At 36.8% G+C, this 21,621-nt stretch overlaps 2 protein-coding genes across 10 annotated transcripts; one reads left to right on the forward strand and one right to left on the reverse strand.

Annotated features, from left to right (window-relative positions):
* The first annotated feature begins 608 nt into the window (after window positions 1-608).
* On the forward strand, window positions 609-14,002 carry LOC143217370 (uncharacterized). 9 transcript variants are annotated; one of them, XM_076441566.1, is made up of 12 exons: window positions 609-1,216; window positions 2,143-2,248; window positions 3,607-4,002; window positions 6,059-6,594; window positions 7,084-7,225; window positions 7,329-7,661; window positions 7,803-8,047; window positions 8,314-8,579; window positions 8,817-9,038; window positions 10,390-10,473; window positions 10,558-10,775; window positions 11,489-14,002. In XM_076441566.1, the coding sequence occupies exons 2-12, from the start codon at window positions 2,198-2,200 to the stop codon at window positions 11,960-11,962; spliced, it is 2,967 nt and encodes a 988-aa protein (XP_076297681.1). In that variant the 5' UTR covers window positions 609-1,216; window positions 2,143-2,197; the 3' UTR covers window positions 11,963-14,002. The 9 variants fall into 9 exon arrangements, with proteins under 9 accessions (XP_076297681.1, XP_076297683.1, XP_076297679.1 ...); XM_076441568.1 differs by having other exon boundaries at window positions 8,817-8,954; XM_076441564.1 differs by having other exon boundaries at window positions 3,607-3,714; window positions 3,796-4,002; window positions 10,390-10,775.
* Window positions 14,003-16,364: 2,362 nt separating this feature from the next.
* Window positions 16,365-21,621, reverse strand: LOC143217372 (uncharacterized). Its single transcript, XM_076441574.1, has 5 exons — window positions 21,461-21,621; window positions 19,829-21,168; window positions 18,927-19,153; window positions 18,655-18,734; window positions 16,365-18,472 (listed from the first exon to the last, which is right to left on the reverse strand). Exons 2-5 carry the CDS (start codon window positions 21,164-21,166, stop codon window positions 18,291-18,293), a joined length of 1,827 nt encoding a protein of 608 aa, XP_076297689.1. The 5' UTR covers window positions 21,167-21,168; window positions 21,461-21,621; the 3' UTR covers window positions 16,365-18,290.

The raw sequence follows: 21,621 nt of genomic DNA on the forward strand, positions 1-21,621 counted from the left end.
TGAGAAAGGATAATATTTGTGGTGAGATATCCCCAATTCTCGCTTGCTGGGAGTTATGCTCTATATATCTTCTATTCTGCTCGATGAAAAATTACGAAAAAATTTGTGAACGTTCTACTTAGTGGCTTGCACGACTGTGAATTATTTCAGAATTTTTCGTTGCGAAATCGATTTTGAAAAAATGAGAAAGGATAATATTTGTGGCGAGATATCCCCAATTCTCGCTTGCTGGGAATTATGCTCTATATCTTCTGTTCTGCTCGATGAAAAATTACGAAAAAATTTGTGAACGTTCTACTTGGTCGCTCGCACGACTGTGAATTATTTCAAAATTTTTGGTTGCAAAATCGATTTTTAACAAATCGCACAAGATTGTAATAGGGTTCCCAACCTCACTATCTAACGAATTATGCTCTATACTCTATATCTGTTGTTTCGCTGAACCAGAAATTCCAAAACAATTCATAAACATTCTACCTACTGTCCCACAGAACTATGAATTATTTCAGAATTTTCGGTTCCAAGCTCGAGCTTACAAATAAATTTGATATTTCAAAAATTCGCGGGTCTCAGAACAGGAAGTCCGTAACGTCGTTTCTGCGCGCGCACAGCGGAAGTTGCGTGCGCAGAGCATCGAATAAGCTAACAAAGGACACTTGACGTATTAGTATTTTGACGTAAATTCAAAAATACACGGTGCTGGATATTCGATGAGACATTTCCAATTTCTAAGTGTCGGTTTGACCGAGTGAATTTTGTAATATCGATGAACATCAATCTTCCACTAAACCGTACAATCTAAATACAAACTTCGTACGGGTAGAGCTGGGTGAGGGTACGGCGGCCATGACAGTGGTGTCGTATTTTCAGTTAACATCTCGTCGGAGCACGTAGATCGTGGAGAGGTCGGTGTGTGTGATTTTGGTGAAATTGTCGCGCGGCTCGCCGTCGGAACCGCTCGAAACTGGCACCGCGGTTTCCGAGGTTTCGCGTAGTTTCGTTTCGAGATATTGAGAGAGCGGAGGGCGAGGGCGCGTGGCCATTATCAGGGATATTGCTTGTGGGTGCCAGTGGCGAGGTGAGACGTCGAGAGGCGGCCTGAAAGGCGTCCCCCCCTGCGTCGGGACGCGTGTCTCTCTCCCTGTGTATCAAGACACGGCCTTAGGGCCGACCAACCGAGAGATATGCCAGAACCGCCGACGGCACCCTACACCGCGTGAGTTTCTTATTTTTCTTCGAACCAGACTGACTCTCTCTTCTTTTATGGAGAACCATATCTTTATGCGAATGAAGAATGAACACCTCCTCCATTTTGTTCTCGACTCCTATCGTGTTCCACCAGTCACGGTAATTGACGCGTCATATGCACCGAGAAGATGGTGCCCGTGAATCTCCCCACTCTCTCTCTCTCATGTATCTCTCTCTCCCTCCCTCCCTCTCTATCCTTAAGGAAATTTACATTTAATGTTAACACAGCAGAATATTGGTCTTAATTATTTTTCCTCTATTTTTTGTTTAATTCTCGAGGAAGATTTTTATATATGTTTAGGATGACTCACCTTTTTTTCCCGCTCGGATATTTAAATAGAGATAAATAGAACAGTAAGAGAGAAAAAGAAAGGCAGAATTGTCTTTAACAATTTTTTCTCTTTTTTGCTCGAACCGAGAAAGATTTTTATTTATATGTGTTTACGAAGACTCACCTTTTCCCACTCGCATATTTAGATCGAAACAATAAGAGGGAAAAAGAAAGGTAACTTCGATTTTGAGGTTAAATCGCTTTTCTTTAAGTCGCACTTGGAGCGACTCTCGTTCGTCGATGTTTTAACCTGTTGCGCTCTGAACGTTATGTAACAATTTGATGAAACGAGTTGTTCGAGTCCAAGTTGAATGTATTATGTACTATTTTTTGAGGTTAAACTCGATAGCTGGACAAAATGGTTGGGAATGATCCCAGAACCTTTGTGAACACTAAAAAGAGGATAATCGAGAGTTTTCCGCCCATTTCCCCACTAAATGACGATTGAAAATTCTGAAAAAAATCTGATACATTCCCGACACTAACAATAAGCCACATATTAGGGATTTTTCTGTTATTATTATACTATTAATTATTAATGCTAAGGTTTGTTTGTATTGCAGGATGAAAGACATACTATATCAGAAACGTTTAGTTAACATACTCCAGTGAACCAAGATGAATAGCGAGCAGCATGCGTTGCCAGCGACTACGCAGGCACAACAAGAGGTAAGCATATTTCCAGTTGAAACAGGCTATTTACCAAACTACAAATGCGCAATCGATATATACAACATTAATTAATAACTAAATTCAAATGACATATTTTTTCGAATAATCGACATTTATAAAAATGTCGAAATACATGAATAATTTTGTGTGAAACTGTATTTTGTTATTTATGCCTATTTTCCCCTGCGTTATCGTAGCGTTACAAAAATTTGTAGTATAATAGTAAAAAATTTCTGCACACGTTTTATAGCATTTTCTACGAGAAATTTTGGACCGCTTGTAGCACCTTATAATAAAAAGTAGTTCGTGCTTGAGAATGTTGTCTATTTATTTGCTTGCCTTGTGATAGAAACTGCTATAGAAATTCTAGAAGCGAACGGTCGAATTGAATTTGAAATCAACTTGAATCTAACATTAAACGAACTTGATCTAACTTCATACGAACTTGAATCTACTTGATCTAACTTCATACGAACTTGAATCTACTTGATCTAACTTCATACGAACTTGAATCTAACTTTAAATGAACTTGAATCGCTTGATCTAACTTCATATGAACTTGAATCTAACTTTAAACGAACTTGAATCACTTGATCTAACTTCATACGAACTTGAATCTAACTTTAAACGAACTTGAATCTACTTGATCTAACTTCATACGAACTTGAATCTAACTTTAAACGAACTTGAATCTACTTGATCTAACTTCGATGTACTTGAATCTAACTTGAATGAAATTTAAATCAAACTCGAGTCTAACCGGAATGTCACTTGAGTTTAACTTGAATAAAACTCGACTCTAACTTGAAAAATGAACTTGAATCTAACTTGAATGAAATTTAAATCAAACTCGGAGTCTAACTGGAATGTCATTTGAGTTTAATTTGAATGTAACTTGAATAAAACTCGAGTCTAACTTGAAAAATGAACTTGCATCTAACTTGAGATCAACTTGAATCAAATTTAAAAGGAATTTAACTTGAAATGAACTGGAATCAAACTTAAAAGGAATTTAACTTGAATCTCACTTGAATTTAACTTAAATCTAACTTGAACCAAACTTGAATCAAACTCGAGTCTAACGTCAATCAAACGTGAAAAATATACTTGAATTTAACCTGAGTCAGACTTGAAATGAACTCGAATGAAACTTGAATAATGAGCTTCAATCAAATTTGAATCTAACTTGAAATGAAGTTGAATCTACCTCGAAATGAACTGAAATCTCACTTGAGTCTAACTCGAATCAAGTATCCTGTCGAACCTAGCGCATTTGTCGGTTGAAATTAGTCCTGGTGCATGCTTCTCTGCATGCTTCATTGATGTTGTATAAATGTTTGAATGTGTATCGGTAGGATGTAAATGCGGGTCAAAGTGGTCGTCCTTCGTATCCAGGTGGTTTGGCTACAGCTGCTAGTCTTGGCAATGTAGGGAGTACCCCACATTCATCCGCAGACCTGCGTGTAGGTACAGCAGTAGCGTTAGCCTCCTCGGTAGCTAAATATTGGGTCCTGACCAATCTGTTTCCTGGACCGCTACCTCAGGTCTCGGTCTATCATCATTCCCACCACAACTCCTCGCACAGGAGTAGTGGAGGCGGAGAGGCGTCTTCCAAAGAGCCAGCCTCTTCGTTGAACCAAGAAATGGCGTTAACTTCCAGCTCGCACCATCAGTCGACACCTGCGCATCATCATCATCAACCTACTGTTAGCGCTAGCGGTCATCATAGCTCTTTGCAACCGAATCCTCAGGTTTGTTCACTTAGAGGTACGCACGCTAGGGTGGCTCTTATTTTTCATTATTTAATTTCTTTCGTGGCAGCACACCCCCCAGAGTTGTTGCAAATGATTTTACAAAATCATTAAAATAATTAATTTAATGCTGATGAAATCGCTTTTCTCGAATATCTTCGAAACTATTTACCTCATTTCATTCCATTCACATTTTCCTCATTTCCAGTTTTGAAATTTAATCTTGAAATTTCCCTAAATTTAATCTTTAATTTTCCCTCAATCTAAACTCGAAATTTCCTTCAACTTAAATCTTTGAATTTCCCTCGAATTAAACTCGAAATTTCCCTAAATTTTATCTTGAAATTTCCCTAAATTTTATCTTGAAATTTCCCTGAAATTAATCTTTAATTTTCCCTCAATTGAAAAACTATTCGAGAAAAACGATTTTATCAGCGTTAAATTCATTATTTCAATATTTTATCCATTTGGTTCGACGTTTCTCTCAATTTTCTCAAAAACCGTTTGTTACCCAATCTCTCTCAAACTTTCCACAGATTTCTTTTGAGAGGTGACAGTGAAACAAATTTTTCCAAAAAAATTGTTCACAAGACTAAATAAAAGCCACCCTAAGGCACACTTCGCAATAGTTGTCCAGCGTAACTTTATAGTAATCGATTAGTGTCTCCTTTTGGAGGAATTCTGGTAACATTAGTATAGTATTTATTGTATGCGATGTAAGTGTGTGAGTAGATAGCTAATTTTACGATCATTTCAATTAATTATTAATTTCTCGAGAATTTTTTCCTTTTACCTAACTTTCACTTGCTGTATTCAATTTTCCATTTGAGATTGCATATTATTATTATTATTATTATTATTATTATTATTATTATTGTTATCATTAATATACAGTGCGAGTCTTGTAAAAGGAAGAATCTCGAATATGCTTCCAAGCTATTTGTTGTATGAAGAAAAGTTGCGACTTCAGACAAATTGCGACTTGTGAAATGAATAATTACCGAGACATTTTCAAATACACATTTAATGGAAAATGAGGATCGTGAAATTTCAATATAAAATTGAGATCGTCAGATTTCAAAATAAAACTGAGAATTACCTAGTCGTTCTATTAAAAAAGAAAGCAATTTTCAATATAATATTGAGATCGTTCTCTAACGGGAATCGTAATTTTTCAGGATTTTTCTTTGGCAAGGAAACGTTTCGATTCGAGTTTAGTCGGTGTTCGAGCTATGGATTTGGGATTTGCGAGTTTCTGAGTGATTTTGCACGGTCCAGCTGATCTTGACTCTTCTAAATGGCATAGCATGCGATTTTAAAACAGATTAGAGCAGTGTACGTCCCCCAGGGAATCATGCAACTTTTGGTCGAAACATCTCTTCGTACAACAAATAGCTTAGGAGTTATTCGAGATGGAAAATAGATACTCGAGATGCACTGAATGAAAAATTAATTTTCGTCACTGTTATATATTGTGCTTGTCGAAGATATGGATGTACAATAGGGTGGCTATTATTTACTCTTGTGAACAATTTTTCTTTTTCTAGTTTCTCTCGAATATCTTCTAAACTGTTTACCAAATTCAAAAATGTGTCAGATGAAATCTGTAGATCTAGACAGGATGTGTCTTCTATGTCCTATTACTTTTTTTTTGTAAAACAAACGGTTTTCGAAAAAATTGAGAAAAATGTCAGCCATGTATCACTTTCGGGTCAGCCGGACGAAATAAGTAACACGTCGCCGACGTTTTTCTCGATTTTCTCGAAAACCGTTCGTTCTACGGGAAAAAGTGATACGACATAAAAGACGTAGCCGGTCCAGATCTACAGGTTTCGTTTAACACATTTTTCGATACAGTTAATAATTTCAGACATAATCGCATTCAAAAGACGAAAATAATGGCCAGCCTAATGTATAAAATGTAAAATATATAATAAATCGTGGCAGAAAACGCATAATAAATATTTACACAATTATTAAACATAATTCTTCTTCGAAAAAGAACGGAAAATATATTAACGATAATAATTGTTAATTTTGTCTTTTCTTTATTTAGCAGATTCCAGTGTCTCTGCCGGGCCTTAATTTAGACGGAGCGCATATTCCTACCAGTGTCAGTCATTTACAGGCAGCACATGCACAAATGCAACAACAAATACAGGCACAACAGCAGCAGCTGCATCAGCAACAACAGCAACAGCCGCAGCAGCAGCAGCAGCAGCAACAGCCGCAACAGCAACCTCAACAACAACAGAACCATCATCAAATGCAAAATCATCAAAATGCTCAGAACAATGGACCAACTGCACACAATCAAAACGCACAGAGGGACGACAACAAAGTGAAAGACGAGGGCGGAAGTTGCACAACAGAGCGTTGTAGCGACAATCAAGTTCACTGTCAAGTTCAATGCGATCTACAGTTGCAAACTTCTCAAGATATACAGCAGAGCCTTATGCAACAGCAACAGCAGCAACAACAGCAACAAATCGGCGTGAATATCAGTGGAAATTCTTCGTCCGAAGGCGGAACGCAGAACAATAGCGAGAAGCCTGAGAAGGAGAAGGAGTTGCGTCAACTAAACATGACGCAGTGAGTTTCTAGAGATTTTAAAGCTTTTTCCCGGGCAAAATGGAATATATTGTGGACACTACGGACTATTTTACAGAACTTTTTCGGATTTTTCTGTTGCGAACTGCGGTCGTGAAAAATGAAAAACCAACAAGTGGGATTCGTATTTTCGAGAAATCTGCATTTTTCCTATTTTTGGGGGGTTTCTCATTTTTCACCACCACAGTTTGCAACAAAAAAATCTGAAAAAATCTCTAATATGCGCCTTGGGATCCACAATAAAGTACATTTTTTTCGCAAATTTTAGAACGCATTAGAGACCGGAAAACGTGGTTTTCCTAGAAATCTGAATTTTTCCGACTGTTTCGTGGTTTTTCATTTTTCGCGACCACAGTTTGCAACAGAAAAATCTGAAAAAATTCTGTGAAACGCTCCTTAGAATCCACAAGATATCACATTTTTTCAGAATTTTGATAACAATAATGATTATGATTATTATTAATATTGTAGATTCCAAGTGCCAGATCTAAAACCAGGGGGCCATATGATGGACGTGAGAACAGCCGACGGTTCCGTCGTGAAAATCAGCGCCGGGAACGAGCAGGATCTTGCGAAAACTCTCGGCGTGGAAATGGTGCAAAATATGTACAAGGTGAAAGAAAAGAAACTTCCACTGTTTTCTATATCTTTAGAATTCGTTGTCGATCATAACACATATATTCAACTCTATTTCTATCCCTCTCTCTATTCTTTAGGTTAACGTCGAGGACATTAATCAGCTTCTAGCGTATCACGAAGTATTCGGGAAATTACAGAGCGAAATAGCAGCTGGTACAACGTTAGTCGGAAGCACAGTTCCTACGCAAACCGTGACCACTATACAGAACGGAACGCCGATCGTGCAACAAGTTCAGTTGAACAAGTTCGACATTAAATCCAGCGATGGAGAAGCTACGCCAGGGCCGAGCGCGTCGCCCGTTTCCGTCGGAAGCCATGCCTGCGAAATCTGCGGAAAGATTTTCCAATTTCGCTACCAGCTTATTGTGCACCGTCGCTATCACACGGAACGAAAACCTTTCACTTGTCAGGTACATAGAGCAGAGGTTGAACTTTTCAATTTCAATTTGAACTTAAACTCTTGAATGTCAACTTGAACTTTTGAAATTCACTTTAACTATCGAACATGAACGTTTGAATTTTAACTTTCGAATTCCAACTTGATTTTGCAGGTGTGCGGCAAAGCGTTCCTAAACGCGAACGATCTGACGCGTCACGGTAAATGCCATTTAGGCGGATCCATGTTCACTTGCACGGTGTGCTTTCATGTGTTCGCAAACGCACCCTCGTTGGAACGTCACATGAAACGTCACGCCACCGATAAACCGTACAATTGTACAGTGTGTGGCAAGAGTTTTGCGAGGAAGGAGCATTTGGATAATCACACGCGTTGCCATACCGGAGAAACACCTTACAGGTTAGAATACGAATATCTTAATTGTTTAAATCTAACAATTTAAAAAAAAAAAAAAACGCTTAAAATCGCTCAACTTTAAACACTCGTAACTTTTGAACCAGTGGATTCTTAACATTGAAACATGGATTTTCGGCATTTTCTCGTAAAAATCTACGGCGTTATACAAAAAAAGTCCAAAATTTGTGGTCCCCTAAACTGTACAGCAACCGAGAACTGTTATATTTATTATATTATTATAGTTTTTAATTTTTATCGTTGTATTTCAGATGCCAGTACTGTTCGAAAACGTTTACTAGAAAAGAACACATGGTGAATCACGTTCGCAAACATACAGGCGAGACTCCGCATCGATGTGATATTTGCAAAAAGAGCTTCACCCGTAAAGAACACTTTATGAACCATGTTATGTGGCATACGGGAGAAACTCCTCATCACTGCCAAGCTTGTGGCAAAAAGTACACCCGCAAAGAACATCTTGCAAACCATATGCGCTCGCACACCAATGATACGCCGTTCCGATGCGAAATATGCGGTAAGCGATAATCCGTTTCTCATTACTATTATTACTTATCAGAGTAAAACTCTCTCGAAGAACGCCAAACCCGCGACATATACATATACAAAATACAAACACAAATTACATATACGAAATACATGTATACAGAAACACATATACAAAATATAATGTAATACATGTATATGTATATTGCAATTGTGTGATCTGTATATTAGTGATATATCGATTGTGTTTGTTTATCGAATGATATAGGTAAGTCGTTTACGAGAAAGGAGCATTTCACGAATCACATAATGTGGCACACGGGTGAGACGCCGCACCGCTGTGATTTCTGCTCGAAGACGTTCACCCGAAAGGAGCATCTGTTGAACCACGTCCGTCAGCACACGGGTGAGTCTCCACACCGATGCGGCTTCTGCTCCAAATCGTTCACCAGAAAGGAACACCTTGTTAACCACATCCGCCAACACACAGGTGAGAGCGGTTGGCAGATGTCCACTTCACGGACAACCGATTCTAATTATTTTCTCTCTAAAAGTAGTCTTTATAACATATACCTAGCGAAATTACTTAAGAAACTACTTAATAATTTAAGAAACACGCCTTATAGGATATATGTATATCGACTCCCATCTTTAATATAATATTCGTGTCTTCTTCACGATAAATTAGTCCATATATATTAGGCTGCGGATCTTTATGCATTTAAAAAATGCCAGAATATGAAATTCGATAGGATTCAATACGATTTTTATCTGTTTTCGATCTACAAAGCTGTTCCTACATAGAAAAGGATTTTATTTCATTCCACTTTCTCAAAATTTGTCTGTAAAAATTGGAAATTGAATAAATATCCGCAGTCTATATAATTATTATATATTATATTATATATGTATAATATAAATATATATTCGCTTTTTATTTATACAAAGCGAGTCTGTACTTGGAGAACACATATGTCCTGCGAAGGGTCACACGTTCGAATTTCTAAATGGGTTTTTTTCTAACATTCTTTTCTGACCGAAAACTTTTCGAAACATTGCATATTTCGTGTAGATGCGATTTAAGAACGCCCATACGTTCTTTCCGATTTGTTAAAATGTTTCGAGATCGAAAACGAGACATTTCGTATACGGTTGCGAGTGATATTTTCTCGAAAATTTCGCAAAGAGCAGACAAAATTTCAAGCTTCGAATCGAGGGAAATTTCAGGTTTAAATTGAGAGTTTCAAGCTTCAAATAAAAGTTGAAAGTACAAAATATTTTTCATTTACGTTTCACATGGGATCATTATCCTCTGATTAACATCGTTCGATTACAAGATCGAACAGATTGTCTGCGAGAAAATTGTCGAGGAAATAACTTGCAGTAACACGTGTACAGTTCACCCTGTGTGTGTGTATATTCAAGGTGTTTCGAGGTAAGTTATATCGTTCATTCGAAAGAAAACTTTGTATAGCTATCGGAAGATACCATCCGAAAGAGGATATAAGCTCTTACTATTATCAAAACGTATATCGTTTACTACACCGTATGATTTTGAACGTGTTCATTTGTTAGGTAGACTACAACTATACAAATTTGGGTCTGAGTCTAGGCGGATACGCATGGTCCAGCGGCCCCACCCACAATTTTTATTGATATTGTGTGGAAAACAATGGTTTTCAACTTTTAATTGAGGGAAATTTCAAGTTTAAATCGACGGAAATTTTGAGTTTCATAATCGAAGGAAATTGATCGAAATATCAAATTTGAATCGTCTAGAATAAGTGTGTTTTCTGGAAAGTATGAAGGAAGATGATTAATGCTGTTTGTGAAATGTACAGGGGAGACGCCTTTCCGCTGTCAGTACTGTCCGAAAGCATTTACGCGAAAGGATCACCTGGTGAACCACGTCAGGCAGCACACGGGTGAGTCACCGCACAAGTGCCAGTATTGCACGAAATCCTTCACGAGGAAGGAACATTTGACAAATCACGTGCGTCAACATACAGGCGAATCGCCACACCGATGCCACTTCTGCTCCAAGTCATTTACTCGTAAGGAGCATTTAACGAATCATGTTCGTATTCACACCGGCGAATCACCGCACAGGTGTGAATTTTGTCAGAGGACATTCACTAGGAAAGAACACCTTAATAATCATCTCCGGCAACATACCGGAGACTCGTCCCATTGTTGTAACGTGTGTTCGAAACCGTTCACAAGAAAGGTAAGATTTTAATAATATAATAATTAGAGTATGCATTTTTTCCTCAATTTTTCTAGACAAATTTTGAGAAAGTGGAATCGAATCAAATCTTCATTTTAATGAGAACAACAGCCTCTTTGTCGATTCAAAATAAATAAAAATAGTACAAAATTCTATCGAACTTTTTATAATCTAGCCTTTTTTGAAACTCGATTTTGCAACCAAAAATTCTGAAATAATTCACTGTCGCGCGTGCTATTAGGTGGAACGTTCCTGAATTTTTTCGTAATTTTTTATTCAGCAGAAACCAAGAAAATAATGTTTATACTAATAAACATCCCCAGGCTGAGGATCCTATCACAACTTCATGCTTCCGGATTTTTTTAAAAATTGAGTTTGCAACCAAAAATTCTGAAATAATTCACTGTCGCGCCTGGCAGTAGGTACAACGTTCCTGAATTTTTGCCGAATTTTCCATCGCAAAATCGGGCTGTAGAAAAATCCGGAAAGTTGAAATTGCCGATTTTCCGGTACTCCGAAGACTTACGAATTTTTTTCAAACTCGATTTTGCAACGAAAAATTCTGAAATAATTCACTGTCGTGCGTGGCACTAGGTAGAACGTTCCTAAATTTTTTTCCGTCGCTCGCCAATCGTTTTTTTTTGTAGAAAAATTCGAAACCATACTATCCATACTATCGACCCCATAACTAACTTTCTTCTTTCCGATTGCAGGAGCACCTCGTAAACCACATGCGATGTCACACCGGCGAGCGTCCATTTGTCTGCACGGAGTGTGGCAAGAGTTTCCCTCTGAAGGGTAACCTGCTGTTCCACATGCGTTCGCATAACAAAGGGAGCAACGCCGAGAGGCCGTTCCGTTGCGATCTATGCCCTAAAGACTTCATGTGCAAAGGTCATTTGGTGTCGCACAGACGGTCGCACTCGGACGAGCGGCCGCACAGTTGCCCGGACTGTGGAAAGACATTCGTTGAGAAGGGCAACATGTTGAGACATTTAAGGAAACACGCAGCGGAAGGACCACCGACGCAAGTCAGTACACCGTCAGCCATTCCTCAATCTGGTGTTCTGCCGATCCCGGCGGCGGCTGTTCTCGTCGGGCATCCGCTCGCGCCGCCCGCACCGCCGGTAGTGCCGCAACATACGGTCGTTGTACCAACTCCACCCGGTGTATTAACCTCTTACTAAACCAAATCAAGGGAAACGTGTGGAAATACAGGATGGCTGTTATTTTTTACTTCTGAATTTCTTTCACGGCACTCCACCGTCCATGGTTGTCGTAAATTGTTCGAAATGAATCTGTGGAAAGTTTGAGTGGTCACAGATCAAGGCAAAATGTGACCCAACACGATTAAACATAAAAATAGTTGATTTAATGCGAGTAAAATTGTTTTCTTTTCTCGAATATCTTCGAAACCATTCACCGTGTCGAAAAATATGCCGGCTAAAAGCTGGTCAGGCCGCGTCCTTATGTCTCATTATTTTTCCTCGTGAAACAAACGGTTTCTGAGAAAATCGAGAAAAACTTTAACGACGTATCGGTCGTATTGTGTCGAATATCTTCGAATCTATCGGCCGCGTCGAAAAATATGTCCGACGAAATGTGTAGAGATGGGCTGCGTCTTTTATGTCTTGTTACTTTTTCTCGTAAAATAAACAGTTTTCGAGAAAATAGAAAAAAACGTTAGTCACGTGTTGCTTATCTCGCCCATAATTCGTTTGACGCTAAGGAAATCGTTTCTCTCGAATATCTTCGAAACTATTTACCCAGTCGAAAAATGTGTTAGACGAAACCTGTAGATCTGGGCGGATTGCGTCTTTTATGTTCTACAATTTTTTCTCGTAAAACAAACGGTTTTCGAAAAAATTGAGAAAAATGTCAGCGACGTATCAGTTAGCTTGCCCGGTCCGCTAAATGACACGTCGCTTTTCATCAATTTTCTCGAAAAGCGATCGTTTTACGAGAAAAAGTGTTACGACATAAAAGACGCAGCCCATCCAGATCTACAGGTTTTGTTTAACATACTTTTCGATACAGTCGATAATTTAGAAGATATTCGAGAAAAACGATTCAATTTAATGTGTCTAACCAATCGAGCCTGAAACTTTGCACATATTGTTTCGCAATTATTTAAAACACCTTGGGGGCTGGTGTGGGTGATTTGTGAAAGAAATTTTGAAAAGAGTAAAAACAAGAGCCAGCCCTAGCGTGGAAAGAAGCATTTGATCCGAGGAAAGTGATCGACGAGATGAACGTTTGTATTGTTGATTAGAAAAGAGTGAGACGACGTCGAGTTCTCTTTCTTTCCAGTTTTCTCTTCTTTGGAAAAAACGGAAACAAAAATCTATTCTCTCGAGAAAACGAAAAATTTTCATTTTCCTAGCTCTGTAACCATTGTTTCTCGTTTTAGTCTTTAATCACTGTAGTCGAGTGCAATATAAAGCTACGCCGATTCCGCGACGAAAAACAACCACGCTGTTATTCCGGATTTTTGGGAAAAGACGAGAAACGAATTCGAGAGGTCGAAAGATGTAATTACATAAATGTGTATCTATAAATTAAGTTTTTTTCTCTTTTTTTCACGCAGAATGATTTTTCAATGATTTAACAGCGTTACATCGACAACGAGAGAAATGTTGTTGCAACTCTAGCGATCTTGTAAGGCTATGTATTTCGTATTTAGCGCGTAAGATAGAGCGGGATCGGTAAGCTTGGCTTTTCGCTCAACTTTAAAACGCTTAACATCAAGGAGTTTTTACAATGTTATTCTTCCGGATTTTTTTAAAACTCGATTTTCCAACCAAAAATTCTGAAATAATTGACAGTCATGCATGCTATTAAGTAGAATGTTCATGAATTTTTTCGTAATTTTTTATTGAGCAGAAGCCCAGAAAATATTGTTCATATTAATAAACATCTCCAGGATGAGGATCCTATCATAATTTTATGCTTCCGGATTTTTTTAAAAATTGAGTCTGCAACCGAAAATTCTGAAATAATTCACTGTCGTGCGTGGCACTGGCTAGAATGTTCGTTAATTATTTCGTAATTTTTTGTCGCGCAGAACAGAAGAAAAAAACCGATTTTCCGCGTCCGCCAAGCTTACCATCCGAGTATGTATGTATAAATATAATATTAAGAATGATTATCGAATAGATGCGCGAGAGAGAGAGAGAGAGAGAGAGAGAGAGAGAGAGAGAGAGAGAGAGAGAGAGAGAGAGAGAGATCACGATGAACAAACACAATTTGTATAATTGCTGTATGGAGCAGTTTTCTTGTACGATAATGTTCGTCGTTCCCCGTATAGGAGTCTAGATTAATATATATAAATATATATATATTATAAGAAATAACGATTGCTATAAGTATAATTTAAACGGTTAGGTATATATCGTGTACTATTTAAAGTAACTAAGAGGGGGAAAAAATATTCATTGTACCGAGCGACACGTCAGTGTCGTAACGTTAGATACGGAATATGTATTGTAAGATTTTCACTGTATTCATAAGAGAGAAGAATTAAACGTATTAAGTTTGTGCAAAGATACCATCTATATAGAAGAACGACGAATATATATACAGTAATGTCCTATTCTAAGTCAAATATCGAGGTCTGTGTCGTGACATAGATAGGGACGAGGGATTTTTTTCTTGTTGTGGCTTTAAAGACCAAGCTGAACGTGGAAAAGGACAGCGTGTAAAGATGGAAGGAGTGAGAAAAATAAGGTATCGGTGAGATAATACTAAGTGCAATACTGAGACTTTTTTGTTTTCGAATTAGTTTTGTTCGAAATTTTTTTTTACTAGTATATTTGAGACATTTTTCTGAATAAAAGGACATACGATGAGATATGATTTGTTGACACATGTGTTTAATGTACTGTGAAGCATAATTTGTCAGATGTTTAACATACATATATGTATATATATATATATACATATATATATATATATGTATATATATATATATATACATATATATATATATATGCATATATATATATATATATACATGTGTAGCGTATGTTTAAACAAACAACTTGACATCTTGAGAATTATGTTTTCGAAGAATTAGACTCGAATTTTGAAAATTGACGGAGATATAGCCCGTTGGAGGTTTAAACTTGGAATTCCCCTGAATTCGAGACTTGCAATTTCCCTCAATTTAATACTGAAATTTCCCTCGATTCAAACATGAAATTTCCCTGAATTCAAAACATCAAATTTCCCTCAATATAAACTTGAAAGTTACCTCAATTTAAAACTTTAAATTTTCCTGAATTTAAACTTGGTATTTCCCTGAATTCAGACCTTGAAATTTCCCTAAATCCAAAACACGAAATTTCCCCAAATTAAAAAAATTTGAAATTTCCCGGGATTTAAACTTGAAATGATTCCTAAATTAAAACTTGAAATTCCCCCCTCAGTTTAATTTTCAAGAATAATTTTCTATAAGAATTAACTTAAATCTCATTTTTTATATAAGAATTCTCTTAATTTTCAAAAATTAATTTAAAATTAAAATTTAGGTCTTGCTTGTCCTCTTCTATGTCTAAAAGTAACCCCACATCATCAATTAAACCACTATATAAACACAGTTAAAATTAATCCGAGAAAAATGCCGCAAATAAGTTTCCCGAAAGTCTCGTGATCAAAACAATGAAAAATAAATCCATGAAAAGAATAATAACAGATTGAAACATAATAAACTAAATGAAAAAACAAGATAACAAAAAATAAAAAAGTTTTCAATTGGATTGGCGAAGTGACATAGATCGGTCACCTCTGTTCGGATTTAGAATGGGACATTACTGTACTGCTCAGGCTTATATGTATACATTATGTATATATACTGTAAAACGAATACAAAGATAAAAACAAGAAATGACGCCGCACCGAACATACACATACACACTGACAGTTGGAACGAGAATATTTCCATCGTGTACCTGTGCGTGTGTGTGTAATGAAAATTCCTCTGCGATCGAATTGTGGCGGCAATTCGAATTGACGATCAATTCGAACTGATCAGTGATCCTTGCAATTCGCTAATTTAAAATTTAAGGAAGGAATGAAAATAGGAATAATGTTTCTATGAATTATTAATAATAGACGTGTTATATAAAGATATAGAAAATTAAGAAAGAGAGAGAGAGTTGGTTCACACATATGCTTTTCAAGAAAATATTTACGTTTTTTGCTTGTTACGGAAGACTCTTTGAATTGAAGCGATTTTTGTGTGCTGTACACCGTACATATACATATATACATACGTACATATGTGTATATATATGTATATACACACACACATTGTCATTTACATGTATATACATATTTATATACATATACGTATGTATGTATGTATGTATGCATAATTTTTGAATGGCACAGTCAGTACCCGTTATTTTCACGCGAAAATCCTTACCATTTATATTTTATGCAAATTATTATTATTACTTCTCGCGTGTGTCTCTGGTATGTAGTTATATATATATATATATATATATATATATATACATAAATTTTTAAAAAATAAGGAGAGCGATTCAGTTCGCTTCGATTCAAAGCGAAAATACGTGGCGGTGAAGGAAAGAATTCGGAATAATATGATTTACTTTTAGATAGAATGAGAAAAATATGTATAGAATTTTATTATGCACCATTGTAATATTATGTATCCCAGTTGTGACACAATATACACTGGTGTTATGTTAAATGTGAACATTGTGCGTGTTTTTGCATTCTGTGTACACGATTTTCCCCCTTTTTCAGTTATATATATATTTTTTAAAAATCGATTTGGCAACGAAAAATTCTGAAATAATTGACACTCACGTATGCTATTAAGTAGAATGTTCAGGAATTTTTTCGTAATTTTTCTATTGAGCAGAAACCCAGAAAATATTGTTTATATTAATAAACATCCCCAGACTGAGGATCCTATCACAACTTCATGCTTCCAGATTTTTTAAAAAATTGAGTTTGCAACCAAAAATTCTGAAATAATTCACTGTCGCGCGTGCTATTAGGTGGAACGTTCCTGAATTTTTGCCGAATTTTCCATCGCAAACTCGAGCTGTAGAAAAATCCGGAAAGTTGAAATTGCCGATTTTCCGGTACTCCGAAGACTTACGAATTTTTTTCAAACTAGATTTTGCAACGAAAAATTCTGAAATAATTCACTGTCGTGCGTGGCACTAGGTAGAACGTTCCTGAATTTTTTTCCGTCGCTCGCCAATCGTTTTTATGTGGAAAATTCAAAAAGTGAAAATCGCCGATTTTATATTGAAGATTCCAGAATACACCACGTTTATATTAATACGTTAGTTTTGTCTGAAGGTCGACTATCTTTATGCGAAATAAAAATGTCGATCTTGAGCAGGGAAGAACGAATGGAAATTTATTTATTAAACAGTGCATTTCTTTAATATTTGTACTATTTTACACTCGATACAACCATTTCTCTTATAAACGTAGAAAAAAAAAATAATGTCAGTATGCGATTACTGTCCGTGGAGAACCAACACCGGTGTGACAGAACACGGGCTGTTGGACAGTAAACGCGACTTTACTGTATATCACACATATTGCTTTTATCACAGACAAGAGTATTCCATAGATTAACTATGCAATACATAAAAATAATACGATCGAGTTTTCAATTTTCATATAAATGCATCAAAATTCGTAGTACACTAACAAGGAAAGTAAGAAAAATACAGAACATCCTTATCTAGGAATCTGTATAGTAATTTTCGATTACGCAAAGTTTTATCGAAGCCTAACATATAGTATTCGTCTTACAATCGTCAATTATCAACTAAAACTAAAGTATTCGAAAAATACGAGTTACATCGCTTTTCTATGATCTATATATTAACCCTTAACAATCGAGAGAACAAAATATTGTTTATATTATTAAATTCATTGGTACCTAATCAATTGCTAAACATTTAAGCATCGTACGAGGTGTTGTATCAATTTCAAATTCATACAAAGATAAACATTGATATAGAATGGGATGGTTCTGCAAAATTAATATCGACTGAAATTATTCTAGATCGAAAGGAATGTTTAATTTTCTAGTGCAAAGGGTTAAAAATACGAAAACTAACAACAAATATTTCGAACTATTATACAATAAAACAATAACAAAAATAATTTATACCAAGGAGCTTGCGATTGGAAGACGTTTGATAACCTTCGACAATTGGCTTAAGAAGAATATTTATTTTATTTATTCCGCGTATAAAAATAGATTTCTACGATTAATAATTCATTGTATTTAATATAATTTCTCAGTCGTCAATCATCGAAATATTCTCAGACGGAGTCATTGGTTGGACACGGAGTCAAGATAAAATGATTTGGTCAAACTTAAAAAAACACGTCTGTCTTAAAAAACAAATTACTGATTCCTTAATTGAAATTAGGGAACCAAGTCGATTAATTATCGAAATAAATATTCTTCCGTTAAGATCTGAGGTTTAAGTTGTATAGACCGTGAAATAAATGTTATGCGTCGTCGAACTGGCCTTCCGCGTAACTCGAAGGCCAAACTAGAGTCCCTTCTCGCAGCATCTTTATGATTCGAGTCTTTACTCGAGGCGCGTGATAGTCACCAGGGCAGAAGACACGTTGAAACGGTGGGTAGAATGTGAATGGAGGATAGCTGCGTATCTTTGGCTCTCTATTTTCTGAAAGTAAAGGATTTTCAATTTAAGGATTTCCTATTTAAAAATCTGAAACGAGTTGCAAAGTATGTATTCGGGTGTTCGACACATCTCAGATTTTTCTCAGAATTTTCAAACATTGTTAACTAGAGAAAATAGGCAAAAAACTAATTTTTCGATTGTGTCCTACCGATCGTGTCTCTTACCATTAGGATCAAACTCATCAGCTGAATCTACCGAGGTGTCCCAATGTTCATTATTCAACGAGTTAACTATGTCATCAGGTCTAAAATAAAAATACAATTTAATAGTCGCATCTTTTCAAAAGAATTCTACTATTTCGTAAACGTGACATTCGAACAAATTGTACAATTTGTAAAATACGCATACCTCTGATTTACAATCTCCATTTTACGAAATCCATTTCGCTAGCCAAGAATAAATCCATTATTTTTACAAGCGTGAATAAAAAACTTACGCCGAACACGAAGATCCATCTTTCTGCGAACTGTCTTCCGTAAAGTCCGATGATACCGACGAAGACCACCGTGATGACGAGAACATAGAATACACCCTTCCGCTTTCAGATAACGTCTCGACCAGTTCCGGAGGCTTCAATTTCGATCCATTCAGTATCCTATAGGAATCTCTCCAATGATCTCTCAAACTGGCTCTCATGCTCCCGTATTCACTGCTCCTAGCAAACTATCAATCTCATCGTTACACATTACTCGAACCCACCAATTTATATTAACACATAGCAGTATACACAAGCAACAAAAAATTATGAAATAATTCACAGTCGTTTGTCCTATTAAGTAGAATGTTCATGAATTTTTTCGTAATTTTTTATTGAGCAGAAACCCAGAAAATATTGTTTATATTAATAAACATCCCCAGGCTGAGGATCCTATTACAACTTTATGCTTCCGGATTTTTTTTTAAATTGAGTTTGCAACCGAAAATTCTGAAATAATTCACTGTCGCGCGTGCTATTAGGTGGAACGTTCCTGAATTTTTGCCGAATTTTCCGTCGCAAAATCGAGCTGTAGAAAAATCTGGAAAGCTAAAATTGTCGATTTTCCGGTACTCTGAAGGCTTACGAATTTTTTTCAAACTCGATTTTGGAACGAAAAATTCTGAAATAATTCACAGTCGTGTCGTGCGTGGCATTGGGTAGAATGTTCGTGAATTTCGTAATTTTTGGTCGACCAGAACAGAAGACAAAGCATAATTCCCAGATAGTAAATCCTATTCACAACCTCATTTTTCCAGATTTAAAAAAAATCCATTTGCCAACCAAAAATTCATGAATTTTTTCGTAATTCTCATCCTCGCCTGATCCCTTCAATTTATTCCTAATCACAAGTTCATCCTTACCATCAAATTCTCCGTTGAGAAATAATTCTGTTCCAAATCCAATCCCACCATCCCCGTCATCTCCCTCAAAACCATCGGCATAGTCTCAAGTTCATTATCATAAAGATCCATATATTGCAATCCATTCAACCTCTCTAACCCCTCCGGCAGCTCGCAAATCTGATTATGACTTGCGTTCAACTCTCTCAATGCCTCCAGCTTCCCAATATCCTTCGGCAGCGACGCCAATCTATTCCTTTCCAGAATCAAACTCTCCAAATTCCTCAACAAACAAATCTCCTTCGGCAAGCAAATAATATTATTCTTGCTAACATTCAGCGCAGTCAGATTAACAAAATTACTGATTATCTTCGGCACCGAGGGAATCTCCATTCCACTGACATCAATCTCCTTCAAACTCTCCGGCTTCTTCAACGAATGTATCGGCATGTACTTAAAGTGATTCTCATTGTATCGCTCAGAGTTTCCGATAACCAACCGTTCCAAATTAACCATTCCTCTGATCAATTTCTTCACTGATGAACTGAACAATTGACACTGTTTCATGCGCAGCGTTCTAATATTCGAAGTAAACTCTGGCAAGTTGAAGGTGCGAAAAGTTGTCTCACTCAGACAAACCGTCTCCAGATTCTTGTATTTCGAATCGAGCAACCAGACGGGGAACGACGGACAGATTCCATTCTTGTCCGCGCAGAATAAAATCAGCTCGACGCTCCTCGTAGCAACATTTAGCTCCGCCCTCGAGTTCTGTGAGAAGCGCAGCTCCAGCAAACTTTTCATTCCACTCTGAATGCAGCTCGGAATCACTATGAACTGGTTGTTCACCAGCGAGAGGCTTTTTAACTGATCCAGCTTGGATAACGAGTTCGGCAAGTCTCTCAAATTGTTCGAATTTAAATCTAGCTTCTCTAGATTCGCTAAATCTCCTAAATTACTTGGAACACTCTCTATCCAATTGCTGCGAGCCGTTAGAGTTTTTAAATTGATCAGTTCTCCAACGATGCTGGGAATAATGGAAAACTTATTCGAGTCGATGTTCAGGTGCACTAACTTCTGAAGGGAGTTTAGAGAGCTCGGAAGGTCGTTCAGCTGGTTGTTCGACAAGTCAAGGTGGACTAGATTCGTTAAGCTTTCGGAGAAGCTGGGGGGCAGTTCTGAAAGCTGATTTCCAAGGAGAGATACGTTCTCGATGGTCTGTGTTCGCGATATCTGTGATAGCATTTCTGTCGTTAGGTTTTCGGTAGAGCTGCTGTCAGAGACGATGCTGTAGAGGTTGTCTTTCAGCGTTAGCCATGAAACACTGTCGGGCGAGGCTTCTGGGCTGCGTTCTTGAGACATTGCTGTTGAAATGAGACTAAATGAGTTGAAATGAATTAATATTATATTGTTTTTATACAAATTTTTCATTTTTGCATTATTTTTACGAATTTTTTATTTATGCATTATTTTTACAAATTTATTATTATTTACATATATTTTAAAATAAATCGCAAGCAAACGAAATAGGTAAATATTCGTTGTGCATTGAATCTCGTAAGTTAAAGAACTAGCGCATTTATATACATATGTATAGTGTTTTATATATTATATAGTATTCTCGAATTTTAATAATTTTATATTATATGAACCTACCTGTGTATCGCACGTACCGTGAAAATGAATATTTAAACTATAGTAAAAATGTAAACAAGAGCTTGAGGTTAGGATTGTTAGGAACGTTAGGAACCCGGCGTGACCCAGCGTGACCCGGCGAAAGTGACAGCCACGGTGTATGGTGTATTATAGAGCAGTGT

Source organism: Lasioglossum baleicum, chromosome 16 (assembly GCF_051020765.1).
Source record: "Lasioglossum baleicum chromosome 16, iyLasBale1, whole genome shotgun sequence".
Classification (NCBI taxonomy): Eukaryota; Metazoa; Arthropoda; class Insecta; order Hymenoptera; family Halictidae; genus Lasioglossum; species Lasioglossum baleicum.

Excerpts from the sequence above, each read along its gene's own strand:
- LOC143217370 (XM_076441562.1), top strand. The coding sequence starts at position 2,198 with ATGAATAGCGAGCAGCATGCGTTGCCAGCGACTACGCAGGCACAACAA. Across the intron at positions 6,595-7,083 it reads CGTCAACTAAACATGACGCA|ATTCCAAGTGCCAGATCTAA; the intron begins GTGAGTTTCTAG and ends TTAATATTGTAG. Across the intron at positions 8,048-8,313 it reads ACCGGAGAAACACCTTACAG|ATGCCAGTACTGTTCGAAAA; the intron begins GTTAGAATACGA and ends GTTGTATTTCAG.
- LOC143217372 (XM_076441574.1), bottom strand. The coding sequence starts at position 21,166 with ATGTCTCAAGAACGCAGCCCAGAAGCCTCGCCCGACAGTGTTTCATGG. Across the intron at positions 19,154-19,828 it reads TCTCAACGGAGAATTTGATG|TTTGCTAGGAGCAGTGAATA; the intron begins GTAAGGATGAAC and ends TGAGATTGATAG. Across the intron at positions 18,735-18,926 it reads GATGGATCTTCGTGTTCGGC|ACCTGATGACATAGTTAACT; the intron begins GTAAGTTTTTTA and ends TTTTTATTTTAG.